At 44.0% G+C, this 15,202-nt stretch overlaps 2 protein-coding genes across 3 annotated transcripts in view; one reads left to right on the plus strand and one right to left on the minus strand.

The window, feature by feature from the left end:
* Positions 1-6,296, minus strand: part of LOC110520353 (fibrous sheath CABYR-binding protein) — a 31,889-nt gene extending 25,593 nt beyond the window's left edge. The window contains exons 1-2 of one of the 2 annotated variants that reach the window (XM_036974882.1): positions 6,004-6,296; positions 420-779 (exon numbers count right to left, since the gene is read on the minus strand). In XM_036974882.1, the coding sequence (XP_036830777.1) occupies positions 420-779; positions 6,004-6,064 (421 nt within the window). In that variant the 5' untranslated portion in view covers positions 6,065-6,296. Of the gene's footprint in view, positions 1-419; positions 783-6,003 lie in introns of both variants that reach the window. The other variant, XM_036974881.1, reaches the window with a different exon arrangement.
* A 2,933-nt stretch (positions 6,297-9,229) lies between these two features.
* Positions 9,230-15,202, plus strand: part of LOC110520355 (dehydrogenase/reductase SDR family member on chromosome X-like) — a 29,836-nt gene continuing 23,863 nt past the window's right edge. The window contains exons 1-2 of the mRNA XM_021597616.2: positions 9,230-9,307; positions 9,395-9,419. Of these exons, the coding sequence (XP_021453291.2) occupies positions 9,230-9,307; positions 9,395-9,419 (103 nt within the window). The remainder of the gene's footprint in view (positions 9,308-9,394; positions 9,420-15,202) is intronic.

Below are 15,202 nucleotides of genomic sequence, written 5' to 3' on the forward strand. Positions count from 1 at the left end.
TGCTTTCAGAGCACTTTCTCTGGCCTTCCAACACACATTCGAAAATTCTTCTGTGTCTTCTGTCTGTCTAGAATAGAACTTGTACAGTGTCCTACGAGAAGTTCATCGGCTAGAATGTCAGAATATGTTACTGTGGCTGGCTGTTGACTCTGTGTCGATCAGATTCCTCAGATGGCCAACTAAATTGTACTTGACCATCCCCACCCACTTCACCTGTAACTCCATCCCCTCCAATTCAGTTTTCAAAAAAGTAAGGACAAACGGATCCAAGAACTCAAACCCAAAGCTATACAGCTAAATGAATTGAAACTGGTCCTATACACTTATATGCAAAGATCATGAATGTACTGTAGGCGTATGGGGTGTTTGACCTGCTGTGTGTGCATGTGTGTGTGTGTTTGTGTGTGTGTCTGGCTCACCTGGTTCAGCCTCAGCTTCAGGGGCTGCCTCTGATTTTACTGCTGGTTCGTCTACTACTTCTGCGTCCTCTTCCTCTGTGGCCGGAGCCTCCTCTTCCTCTGTGGCTGGAGCCTCTTCTGCAAGAGCGTCTTCTTCTGCCAGAGCATCCTCAACTGTCGGAGACTTTTCCTCTTCCTCTTCTGCCGGAGCTTCTTCTTCTGCCGGAGCCTCCTCAGGTACCAGGGCCTCCTCGGCAGCTACTTCTTCTGCAGGGGCCTCCTCAGCTACCAGGGCCTCCTCGGCAGCTACTTCTTCTGCAGGGGCCTCGGGTTCTGCTGCTTCTGCCTCTGGTTCCTTCGCTTCTGGTTCAGTAGCAGGGTCTTCTGGAGAGAGGAACATTCTTTTCATTTAGCCAGCAGCAGTGTACCCCATCACATTTTATGACATCACAGATAAATATGACAGGTGTACTCTAATGAGCGTGTGTGTGCTGCAGTCAGAGGGGGCTGTGACATTCCCCTATTGTCTGTAAGGTGCAGCAATGTGCCAGAGAGTGTAACAGCGAAACAGCAGACAACCTTCTCACGTCAACCCTCTTACTTCTCTAAACCAGGCATGGCCAGCTGGTCCAGGAGGGACACAGTGTATGCAGACTTTTGTTCAAGCCCTGCTTCTGATCCACCTCCTGATTCAACTGGTCGACACTGAATAGCTGATCAGTTGAAGGTGTTCAAGCTGGGTTGGAACAAAAGCCTGAACACTCTGCAGCCCTCAGAGACTGGAGTTGCCCTTCCCTGTTCTAGAGAACAGAATCAATAGTCAAACACAATCCAACATCAACAATGACAAAGGCAGACAGACTGGCTTGTCATCTTATATGTGTACTGTCCTGTATGTGAGAGTTTCGTCAGGAAATGAAAGACAGGGACTTTAGACTACTGTACCTTAAACATACTGTACATACGTGTGTGTGGGGGAACCACATAAAAATGATACGTGTTGCTGTTCTCATGTGATATTAGACATGTTCTAAAGCTGTATGACTCATGTACATGAGAGAGACCCTATCCTGAGACTGACGCAGGGCCAATGCCTTTCCCCTAGTCCCATGTGAGTGTATATATGACATGCCAGAGACGCATGTTATGTGTGTGTGTGTGTGTGTGTGTGTGTGTGTGTGTGTGTGTGTGTGTGTGTGTGTGTGTGTGTGTGTGTGTGTGTGTGTGTGTGCGTGCGCGTGAGTGTGTGTCTTTAATAAAGACAGCTTCCCCTGTATTACATGAGTGTGTTAACAGGAAGTTTGGAACAGAAGGGAGGGGAGAGAACATAATGTTCATATTTGGGAGTTCCATAACACTACAGCGCGAGGCCTGGGCCTCATCAATTGGAACGATAGATGAGGCAGGTATACCCCACACAAACACACACTTAAACTCCCTTACACATAGTGCTATAATAAAAACAGGGCAAACTGCAACTCAAGGAAAGTTTTACTACAGAAAAGAGAAAATCACAACATGGGCAGCTCCAACGCCGACATTCAGCAACATACTGTACATACTGTAACATATACTGTAATGTAATGTAATTTTATGTTATGTACTGTACAGGAATGATTAATCTTATCATTCCCATAGAGAAAGAGAATACAAAACATGGGCACCATTTCACACACGCAGCGCAGCCCGGGCATAATGCTAAAAACCTGAAACATTTTAAAACACTGGGACGCTTATAATGTCAGGGAATCTATACTGTACAGTACACTACGCTTTGAGTGATGGTTAATGAGTAAGTGTGTGTGTGTGTGTGTGTGTGTGTGTGTGTGTGTGTGTGTGTGTGTGTGTGTGTGTGTGTGTGTGTGTGTGCGGGTGTGTGTGTGTGTGTGTGTGTGTGTGTGTGTGTGTGTGTGTGTGTGTGTGTGTGTGTGTGTGTGTGTGTGTGTGTGTGTGTGTGCGGGTGTGTGTGTGTGTGTGTGTGTGTGTGTGTGTGCGTGCCTGCATGCCTGTATGCGTGGGTAACCTTGCCCTCTCTGGTAACAGCAGGTACTCAGTACAATGTGAGGTGGTTGACAGGTGATATGTTCCAGTTAGTTAGAACATTGTGTTCTCAGGTATTTCTATTGTGTGGTGGCGTGGAGGGACCCTGTTGTTGTTTTCCCTGTTTCAGCTGACCCTGTGGAATAAATGCACTACTTTTGGCCACACAGAACCCAATGGACAAAAGTATAGGTCACTATGGGGAATGGGCTGCCATTTCAGATGTACCAGTTGTTTTGAGTATCTGGAGGGTCACAGTAGAATCCAGGTGGCTCACAGCAGAGAACCACTGATCTAGAACATTCTACGGAACCACTGATCTAGAACATATACTGCTGCTCCTGTCTCTACATGTAGACCTGGTCTGGCTCTGAGCTGGGTGTAAGGCCATCTCCAAATACCTGTACTTGCGCTCGAAATATTATCCATTTTGGGAATGCGAAAATAGAATGTTTATAGGATGTAATTATTTTTAAATTGAGTATGATTTAAATGCAATGATGTCATACTAATTTCAGCCTCTCATCTAGTAGAATTCTCTGCACACTATTGAGGAAGAGAACTGTCTTTTCAGACCCATGTGTATTTGACAACAACTGATAATCAAAGAACGGGACGGAATGTAGCAAAATGAACGAATGGCAGGAAACAACATAACTGTGCATTAGATGTCACATTCTCAGTAGGATGAGCCTAGTGTGCTGTTATTCGTTTCTTACTGAATTTGTTTTTTTACTAAACAGTACGTTCTAAATAGTATGCAGGACGATTAATACACTGTATGTCGTTTTCGTAAGTAGTAGGCAAGACAGATTTCGGGCAAGGCCACAAAGTCATCTGGTCTGGCTCTGAGCTGTGTGTGTGTGTGCATTTGTGTGTGTTGTTTAATCTGTGTTTGCATTTGAAAGGTGTAAACACACATACAGTGGGGGATCATCTCTCTCTCTCACACACACACACCCTCAATAATACACACACACTCCTACACACTCACCCACCCACTCACACACACACATAGACATAACCCTGGGGGAATGAGAGAGGCTGAGACTGGTTCTGAGTGTAGGGTGTAGTCTGCAGCTGGGCTGGATTGGGTTACTGAGGCAGCGCCCAGCCCTTTAATACTGACATACATACGCACAAACACACACACACACACACACGCACGCACGCACGCACGCACACACACACACACACACACACACACAAACACACACACACACACACACACACACACACACACAAACACGCACACAACCCATTCATCATGTACACACAAACCCACCTACATCCAAACAGAGCCTAGAGCACCATGACACTGTGACAGACCAGAACTCATCTCATGTGTGATATACAGTATCTCATGTGTGATATACAGTAAAGCTGTGTTCCAGCAATATGGTGGCACACTGAGATCACAGTATAATGTGAAGTTTTCATTAATGAACTGGCTTCAGATCAGAGTCTCCTGAGGGGAAGGAGGTGTGGCAGCCAGGACTCAGACTCTGTCTGTGGAAAACATAAACTATTATTTCACGACATTAACCAACATGACTTAGGCCAGATGAGACTGTAATAACTCTTATATCACATTAATACCAGGTCACAATCATTCTTAAAGCCAGATGCCTGTAGCCCTGCTAGTTGTGGAATAGAGATTGGTCAAAGGACAACACACAGGCCTATTGGTAAGAGATAGTACAGGATATATGGGTACAGGGGTAGAGGGAGACAGACAGAGAGAAAAGAGAGAGTGGGGGAAGAGAGATAAAATGTGTGAAATAGAGGAAGGGTGACAGAACATGGACACGTGTTTGATATCTCAGATTGTTCTGTCAATTCTCACATAGAAACTTCATTGGGAGGAAGTATGTTTGACATGCTTTTTACATTTGTATCACAAACCATTTTCTAGACAACCATGATAGAAGTGGCCATTTTAGGCCCTTATAGACCCATACATGACTCCTGTGATCCTATGATCCTTGCACTATACATGGTACAGAAAACATCTTGGTGTCATTATACTCCCTATGGTGATCTCTCAAATATGGAGTGTAAAGTTGTCAAAAATATAAATAGTAAAGTAAAGTACAGATACCCCAAAAAACTACTTAAGTAGTCCTTTAAAGTATTTGTACTTAAATACTTTGCACCACTGATTATAGGTCATTAACCAATCACAGCACTCCTTTAGGATTTCACATTCAGAAAGTCAGCGGCAGGGAGGGAGTGTCCTTTGAATCCATTTTCCCATTCACTGTGTTGGTGGTGCTCATATAACGTATCATACCTTCAGAATTAGCAGAGAGCCCACTGGAAATGTGATGTACTTGTAGAGTATATTGTTCCAAACAATATGTCTTCAAATGAACTAAATCAAAAAGGGTCGTTTTGAGATATTAATATTAATATGTTTAATGTTGAATAAATTAATGTGAAAAATTGTATTTCAGGATCAAGACACTCCATATTTTAGAGCACACTATAAGGAGTATAATGGCACCAAGATGTTGTCTGTATCATGTACGGTTCACAGATCATAGGGTCTTACAGGAGGTATGTATAGGTCTAAAGAGGGCCTAAAATGGCCACTTTCATCATGATTAAAAATAATAATAATAATAATGGTTTGTGATACAAATGTAAAAAGCATTTCAAATATCCTTCCTCCCAATGTTTCCATGTCAGAATTGCTAGAACAATCTAAGACACCAAAAATATCTTCAGACTCTGCTGGCTTGGAATCACCCTACAGGAGTAGAGAGAAAGAAAAAAGAAAGGAAGAAAGAAAGAAAGGAACAGAACATGGACACAGACAGAGACAGTAAAGGGATCGATCACATTGTCCACAACCCACATGACTACATGTCCAGTAGGACACACCCTATAGGACACTCAATTAAATTAATTTTATAAATACCTTTTTACATCAGCATTTGTCACAAAATGCTTTATTAAACACACGTTTACCAGTGTACACACATTATAGATACATGCAGTACGACTATACTGTACATGCGGTAGGCCACACCTTATAGGACTATGAAGCTTTGGGCCAGTAACCAAAAGGTTGTTGGATCGAATCCCCGAGCTAACAAGGTAAAAATCTGTCGTTCTGCCCCTGAGCAAGGTAGTTAGCCCACTGTTCCCCGTGCCTGAGGACGTGGATGTCGATTAAATGCGGAAGACACATTTCAGTTGAATGCATTCAGTTGTACAACTGACTACGTATCCCCCTTCCCTTATATACATACAATATAATGCATATCTACACACCAACATCATTTCAGGCTGAAAAAATGATGCTATCTGGTACATAGCCAACAGTGTGGATTTATAAGGATACATCAGAGCAGGTTAATCAACATTATTGTTGTTCTGCATATCAGCCTCAGGTAGCGATAGACAGAAAAGGATTGAGGATGTATGTCATAGAAGTAGTGGGTGTAAAAGGTGTGAGTACTTGCCTAACTTGTCTAAGTAGAAACAGAAACATAAAGCACCATAAAATGAGTTGTAAAAGTGCTTACCAAAGTACATTAGTGGATGTAAAAGTTCTTACCCTGTGTCTTGGCTCCAATCACCAAACTGCCCAGCAGGAGAATCCACAGGTATGACATCATGGGAACACAGTGTGCTGAATTACAAAGCTGGAGTTTTAGACTTCTCTGTTGAATAGTGAAAATAATACAAGTAGTAATGATTATGTTTCTGGTATTGTAGACTGGGTATGTGTGTGATCTGATTATAGTTTCATGGCTATGTGTGTGATGTGATTATAGTTTCATGTTGCCTCCTCTGCTGCAGCAATCTTCTTACACCTTCTTTTTCTCTGCATGGAACTAACTTTAACGGGCGTGTCTTTCTCCCAGCCACACCCTAGACATAAACTCTATTGTTCCATCAGACACCGTGCTCTGCGAACACGTGCCTGGCTGCGAAGGCGTCGCGTAAATTTCTATGGGAATGGAAGGTGATTGACTAATTGAAAATCTGTTTACTAACCATAGTATGGATTGAAATCTTTATACGATGTCATGTTATTTGTGTGTAGAGATATGACATTTCGGCCCATGTGGAAGAAAGTACTATCGAACTGTAACTGTACAGTGACTTTTGAGAAAAGTACAGACAATATGACGCCGAATCATAGACACAGGACAAATACTCGCAGACAAACCTGTAGTGTAGTGGCTCAACTCTACGTAGCCTACCTGTGTGGTGACGATACCAATATGCGAGTGAGACCAGTGCAAATGGATGGTCTATTGTCGCCATCTAGTAATTCATAATGGAACTGAGATGAATTAATACGCTGAATTAGTGCGTGCTCTTATTATATGGTCATTAACGAAGCCCAAACTGACACCATGCTGATCATATTTATATGGATTTTCTATATATTCTATGTATAGAAAATAGAAAACCATATGTACATGGAACAAAAATATAAACACATGTAAAGTTTTGGTCTCATGTTTCATTCGCTGAAATAAAAGATCACGGAAATGTTCCATATGCACAAAATGCTTATTTCTCTCAGATTTTGTGCACACATTTGTCTACATCCCTGTTAGTGAGCATTTCTCCTTTTCGAAGATAATCCAACCACCTGACAGGTGTGGCATATCAAGAAGCTGATTAAACAGCATTATCATTACACAGGTGCACCTTGTGCTGGGGACAATAAAAATCCACTCTAAAATGTGCACACAACACAATACCACAGATGTCTCAAGTTTTGAGGTAGGGTGCAGTTGGCATGCTGACTGCAGGAATGTCTACAAGATCTGTTGCCAGATAACTGAATGTTCATTTCTCTACCATAAGCTGCCTCCAACGCTGTTTTTGAGAATTTGGCAGCACATCCAACCAGCCTCACAACCGCAGACCACGTGCCTGCCCGGGACCTTCACATTCGGCTTCTTCAGCTGCAGGAGCATCTGTGACTAGCCACCCAGACAGCTGATGAAACTGTGGGTTTGCACAACCAAATAATTTATGCGCAAACTGTCAGAAACCTTTCTGGGGAGCTCATCTGTGTTCTTGCTGTCCTCACCAGGGTCTTGACCAGACAGCAGTTCGGCGTCGTAACTGAATTCAGTGGGCAAATGTTCACATTCGATGACCACTGGCACCCTGGAGATGTGTGCTGTGCTCTTCATGGATTAATCCTGATTTCAACTGTATGGGGCAGATGGCAGACCACGTTGTGTGGGCGAGCGGTTTGCTGATGTCAACGTTGTGACCAGAGAGCCCCATGGTGGTGGTGAGGTTATGGTATGGGCAGGCATAAGCAACGGACAATGAACACAATTGCATTTTATCAAGGGCAATTAGAAAGCACAGAGATACCTGATGAGATTCTGAGAACCATTGTCGTGCCATTCGTCCGCCACCATCACCTCATGTTTCAGCATGATAATGCACGGCCCCATGTTGCAAGGATCTGTACACAATTCCTGGAAGCTGAAAATGTCCCAGTTATTCCGTAGCCTGCATACTCACCAGACTTTTCAATGGCTGTTTGGGATGCTCTGAATCGAGATGTAGGCTAGCGTGTTCCAGTTCCCTCGAATATCCAGCAATTTAACACAGCCATTGAAGAGGAGTGGGACAACATTCCACAGGCCACAACACAACATCCCGATCAACAAACTCTTATGTGTCCCACTGCATGAGGCAAATTGTGGTCACACCAGATACTGACAAGTTTTCTGATCAACAGCCTTACATTTTTTAAAGGTATCTGTGACCAACAGATTCCCAGTCATGTGAAATCCATAGATTTGGGCCTAATGCATTTATTTAAATTGACGGATTTCCTTATATGAACTGTAACTCTTTACAATCTTTGAAATTGTTGCATGTTAACCGTTAGGGTACCATCTTATCCGAATTGTTCCAATGAAATTAATAGACTAATGTTGATGACCAAGATGATGCTGATGATACAAATAAATCTAGAAATATAGACCTATACTAATGAATAACATAGCTCTATGAAATAAACCTAAATCATGTTCAAATTAACGAATCGTATTGCTGGCATGAAAAAAGTATCCTCACTGTGATTTCTTATCATACAATATGATATAATACATATAGATTTACTACTAACAGAGAGAATGTATAGCCACGATAATGATGTGGTATAGCCTCGAGTCGAGACAGGACCGACCGTGTTATTATTATCATTATTACCAAGCCCCTCACAGCATGTGCTGCCTGCTGGTCGCCCTCGAGCGCCTTTAACCGGGTTGACCACACGCCTCACGGAGAGGAATAATAATCAACGGGTTTCTCTCGAGACTCGCAGCAAGCAGCTACAGCGCGCAACTTGGAGATCCCCCGATTCAACTGGGTTCTGATGGATTTTATTAGATTTATTATTTAGACTTTCTCCTTCACTATGTTCATTATTTATTCAGATTTATTAGTATTGTTGACTGTGGATTTCATACGTGGAGATACCGTTTGGTTTAATAGCCCTCAGGAATTGATGTTCCATTTGGAGCGAAGCCCTGAGTTGTTTGCATGTGTGAGTGTGTGTGTTTAGGTGAGTGTGTGAGTGAGTGTGTCCACACGTCCATCCTCAACAGTTGATGCTGACAGAGATCAGAGAAGTGTGTTATTGAGACGTGGTCCTTCACTGCGTCGCTCAGCGCGGACTCCGACACACACACACACACACACACACACACAGAAACCCTTACGCACGCACAAACACACACAGGCGGGCGCACACACACAGTGTGCTGTCACACACTGTCTGCCGATGAGCTGTCATGCAGTCGTTCCTCTCTCCAGTGAACAAGGCTATTCTAGTAGCTCTGTTCATCTTCGCCATCCTCCTCATCCTCTATGTGATCCTCTGGTACATTTGTAGAGACGTGGACTGCGACCACGGCATCTGATCTGATTAACACCGGGAACACCACCGAAAAACGGAGACGCGTCTGACAGAGGGTCACCCTGGTAAGTCAGCATGCCTCCTCTGCTCTACGCGCGCGCGCGCGCGCGCGTGTGTGTGTGTGTGTGTGTGTGTGTGGCTCAAGTGACAAAACAAGTGTTTCCTCTAACAGCATCAGTATCATGAGAAAAACAGAAACAGTGCCGTGCATAACCTGGTTCCCGATGGCACCTCCAGTCCGGTATGAAAGGTCGTTTTTACCTAACCTTTATTTACCAGAAATGTCTTAAGGCTGAGAACCTCTTTTTGTGAGAGACCGAGCAAGAAAGAAAAATCATTTTAGGCCAATCACAATCCAATTCGAGGAGCATACGTTTGTCTTCATTTAGATTTTTTGGGGTCTTATTCATGCAATTTCCCCCCAATAACACTAACAGTAGTGTCGCTGTGACCATAGTGTCATCACCATCAGAAAAGGTGACACAATGTCATCACCTACAGGAATGTTGTGTTATCTTCTCCAGTCTGAGTGGAGAGGTTGGCTGCGCGGGAACCGGCGTTTGGATGTAAGACATGCATTAGCAATACTGATCTATAATCACAGTGTGTGTGTGTGTGTGTGTGTGTGTTCGTGCGTGCGTCCGTGCGCCCGTGCGCGTGTGGGTGTGCATGTGAGCTTCATAGTTCATGTTCAGTTCATCTCGTCTCTAAGGGTAGCCTAAGATCTGACATTGGCAATGGCATTATCATTTAACACGATCAAACAAACAGGATTATTCTTCCCCCTATAGAATACCATGTCTTCTTGTGCCATGCAGCAATCATTTGACGTTTGTCGCTGGTACTGTATTCCCTAGACTTTTGCCGATACGCGTTCGTTTGTGACCTCTGCTGCTGCTCAATTAAAACATCTAAAGATGTCATATATGCTTTATATTTACTGTCATATATGCTTTTACAACCCTGCACCCAAAGACTTTGTACCAAGAATAACGATGAGCGTGCCATTTATTCTACCCTTTATTCCGTTAATCATCATAGCCATGCCGAGTCAATGTTGCTTTTTACGCATAGGCGTCCTTGACTTCAGCTGACATTTGGCGCTCTTTGCGTGCATGTATGAGAGAGAGAGACAGAGAAAGAAAGAGAAGAGAGAGAGAAAGAGAATGAGAGAGAGAGAGAGAGAATGAGAGAGAATGAGAGAGAGAGAGAGAGAGTTTCAGTGAATTACATTATCCCTCTGCGTTACCACTGCGGTTGACCTAATGGTAACCATGTCGAAAACCCGAACCTAGTCAGTTGTGGTTCAGGGGAAACGATGGATAAGCCGCAAGATAAAGTGTGATGGTGCAATGCAACTAACTGTTGTTAAATTAATGTGACTGTAGAAAATCCATTGTATTTGTCCCTATACTTAAATAAAGGATCACCTGATCAACAGATCAACAATCCTACAGTGTTCAGATCCAGCTGAACCTGTAGAAGCCGACTGACAGAATAACAGCTTCTCTCCTGCCTGGTGGAAACAAATAAACCATCCAACATGAGGGGCTGAAGGACACATCAAGGACACCATGTGTGTTTGTTGTGTGTTCGGGGGGGGGGGGGGGGGGGGGGTTAATGGCGTGAGCCGGGTTACCGAGATTTACCGGGAATTACCACCCTTAACCACTCCCTTTTCCGGTGATAAGTAATTGCGAGAAACCGGTCAATTGTAATACATTATTTATTTGAACAGCATGGCGTGGAACGGAACTGTTCAATTATTGGCGATGTCTAAATCTGGCTTCTCTACCACCGCAGCATGATGAATCAACGCTCAGACAGACATCCCATCTCAGTATGGAGCGCAGTTCACAATGCATGTAGACCTATCATCTCATCATAGTCACTTTTTTTTTCTTGTGACAGGTATGGCCTACATTTGCTGCAGCATAGCCTATGCTACAGTAATACAAATACAGAATGCACGTCTAATTTACCCATCTCCATCTGGCTTTCGGGGGTCACCTTCTTAATTAATTGTAAAAATAATATTTTTTTTAAATCGCAGCTGCAGAGTTTTGAAACAGCCTACCACTCGAATATCGTTGCTTTAAATCAGTGCACACGGGAGCACTCTCAGTCTTTCTCTCTCTCCATCAACTCCATTCAAATTGCTTCCAAGAGAGATAATCCCGTTCTAGAGTGATATATAGCCCTATATATAGATGTTCTAGCCTACCTCTTTCAGGTAATATATTCAATGTAGTATTAGCCTTCAATTTAGCTAATTAATGATGGTTTATGCTTAATAAGCTGCTAATGTATAGCCTCTGTCTCTTGCGAAATATGCAAGCACCTGTTCTTTGCTGACCTATCTGTAAAAAGCGCTCCTTAGCTCTAGGAGTCCCTTCCCGGAAAAGCTAGACTAGAATAGCTGGCTTGAATTATTATGTTGTTTTTGCATTTCTTATACCAATAGATTATTCAAAGAGGGATGCAAGCTATTTTTTGCTGAATGTTAAATACAGCAGCCAATAGAACTCACAGTTAGTTTGAAAGAAGAGCGAACGAGGATGGGTGTGCGCTATAACAGTTATTTATTCAGACTCATAACCATTCAATCAATCTTCTGTGAAGAGAAATTAAATCCTTCTGCATCTGATTCTAGTCCTATATTATTCAATGATGTCATTAGAATGAGGAAGAGAAGGACAATGACACTTATTTAATTGACCTATTGAAAGCGAGGAAGGAATGAAGAAACAATAGATAGAGGAAGAAGAGGTAGGCTAATAACATTAGGGGAAATACGCATTGTACAAATAGGCCCTCTTTTATAAAAGAAAATGTAATCAAATTCACTAGCCTATACTTGTAACTGTAACTAGTACGCATGTGCTGCACCATAATCACATGTTCTCTGCTGCTTTATCATGAATTGAATGATGTGCATAATTCCAGTCCATATAATACAGTATACTACAATACAGTAATACAGTTCACACTTAAAAATATAAGCCTACTCGAGCTAGTTTAATTTATTTACCTAAGGGAGCATATAATCTCATCAAAAAAAGAAACCTCCCTTTTTCAGAACCCTGTCTTTCAAAGATCAATTAAGGTCACAGTTATGAAAATTTAGGACACTAAAGAGGCCTTTCTACTGACTCTGAAAAACACCAAAAGAAAGATGCTGTCACGCCCTGGCCTTAGATAACTTTGTTTTCTTTATTAGGGTGCGACTTCGGGGTTTTATGTGTTTTGGCATGTCTAGGGGTTTGTATGTTTATGGGGCTGTTACCTGTCTAGGTAAATTGTATGTCTATGGTTGCCTAGATTGGTTCTCAATTAGAGGCAGCTGTCCATCGTTGTCTCTGATTGGGAACCATATTTAGGCAGCCATATTCTTTGGGTATTTTGTGGGTGATTGTTTCCTGTGTCAGTGTTTGTGCCACACGGGACTGTTTCGGTTAGTTCACGTTTATTGTTTTGTATATGTGTTCATGTTCAGTTTTTCTTATTAAAAACCATGGACACCTACCACGCTGCATATTGGTCCGAGCCTTGTTTCACCTCTTCAGAGGAAGAGGAGGAAATATGCCGTGACAGAATCACCCACCAAAACAGGACCAAGCAGCGTGGTGACAGGCAGCGGCAGGAGGAGCAGCGATGTCAGGATTATTGGATTTGAGAGCAGAATCTGGACTATACAACTTGGGAAGAGATAGACAGGTGGGCGGTCGACCCAGGGAGAGTGCCGGAGCCCGCCTGGGATTTGCTGGAGCAGTGTGAGGAGGCTTACAGGAGAATGGAGTTGGAGAAACGAGCACGGCGGCGCGGTAGGAAGCACGAGAGTCAGCCCCTAAAATTTCTTGGGAGTATGGCGAAGCCAGGTAGGAGACCTGCGCCAACTTCCTGTGCTTACCAGAGAGCGAGAGAGACCGGGCAGGCACCGTGTTATGCTGTGGAGCTCACGGTGTCTCCAGTGCGGGTGCATAGCCCGGTGCGGTACATTCCAGCTCCTCGGATCAGCCGGGCTAGAGTGGGCATCGAGCCAGGTATTGTTGGGCTGGCTCGGTGCTCAAGAGCTCCAGTGCACCTGCACGGTCCGGTCTATCCAGTGCCACCTCCACGCACCAGCCCTCCAGTGGCAGCCCCCGCACCAGGCTTCCTATGGTGTCCAGAGCCCAGTACTCCCTGTTCCTCCTCCCCGCACTCGCCCTGTGGTGCGTGTCCTCGGCCCAGTACCACCAGCGCCGGCACCACGCACCAGGCCTACAGTGCGCCTCGCCTGTCTAGAGCTGCTAGAGTCTCCCGCCTGTCCAGAGCTGCTAGAGTCTCCCGCCTGTCCAGGGCTGCTAGAGTCTCCCGCCTGTCCAGAGCTGCTAGAGTCTCCCGCCTGTTTTTTTTATTTTTTTATTTTACCTTTATTTAACCAGGCAAGTCAGTTAAGAACAAATTCTTATTTTCAATGACGGCCTAGGAACAGTGGGTTAACTGCCTGTTAAAAAAGTTAAAGATGACGGTCAATCACCCTCAGTCTGGGGCTCCATGCAATATCTCACCTTGTGGGGCATCAATGATCATGAGGAAGGTGAGGGATCAGCCCAGAACTACACAGCAGGACCTGGTCAATGACCTGAAGAGAGCTGGGACTACAGTCTCAAAGAAAACCATTAGTAACACACTACGCCATCATGGATTAACATTCTGCAGTGCACGCAAGGTCCCCCTGCTCAAGCCAGCGCATGTCCAGGCCCGTCTGAAGTTTGCCAATGACCATCTGAATGATCCAGAGGAGGAATGGGAGAAGGTAATGTGGTCTGATGAGACAAAAATAGAGCTTTTTGGTCTAAACTCCACTCGCCGTGTTTGGAGGAGAAGGAGGAGTACAACCCCAAGAACACCATCCCAACCGTGAAGCATGGAGGTGGAAACATCATGCTTTGGGGATGCTTTTCTGAAAAGGGGACAGGACGACTGCACCGTATTGAGGGGAGGATGGATGGGGCCATGGATCGCGAGATCTTGGCCAACAACCTCCTTCCCTCAGTAAGAGCATTGAAGATGGGTCGTGGCTGGGTCTTCCAGCATGACAACGACCCAAAACACACAGCCAGGGCAACTAAGGAGTGGCTCCGTTAGAAGCATCTCAAGGTCCTGGAGTGGCCTAGCCAGTCTCCAGACCTGAACCCAATATAAAATCTATGGAGGGAGCTGAAAGTCCGTATTGCCCAGCGACAGCCCTGAAACCTGAAGAATCTGGAGAAGGTCTGAATGGAGGAGTGGGCCAAAATCCCTGCTGCATTGTGTGCAAACCTGGTCAAGAACTACTGGAAACGTATGATCTCTGTAATTGCAAACAAAGGTTTCTGTACCAAATATTAAGTTCTGCTTTTCTGATGTATCAAATACTTATTTCATGCAATAAAATGCAAATTAATTTCTTAAAAATCATACAATGTGATTTTCTGGATTTTTGCTTTAGATTCCATCTCTCACAGTTGAAATGTACCTATGATTTAAATTACAGACTCTACATGCTTCGTAAGTAGGAAAATCTGCAAAATCGGCAGTGTATCAAATACTAGTTCTCCCCACTGTATGTACTGGAGGAACAGTCATTTGGGCTTTTTTGGGTGTGGAAGTCCAGACATAACACTGTCTATGTGGAAGCCCAGTCAGAACACTGTCTATGTGGAAGCCCAGACAGAGCACTGTCTATGTGGAAGCCCAGTCAGAGCACTGTCTAAGTGGAAGTTGAGACAGAGCACTGTCTATGTGGAAGCCCAGACAGAACACTGTCTATGTGGAATCCCAGTCAGAACACAGTCTATGTGGAATCCCAGTCAGAACACAGTCT

This window comes from Oncorhynchus mykiss, chromosome 3, assembly GCF_013265735.2.
Source record: "Oncorhynchus mykiss isolate Arlee chromosome 3, USDA_OmykA_1.1, whole genome shotgun sequence".
NCBI classification, from domain to species: Eukaryota; Metazoa; Chordata; class Actinopteri; order Salmoniformes; family Salmonidae; genus Oncorhynchus; species Oncorhynchus mykiss.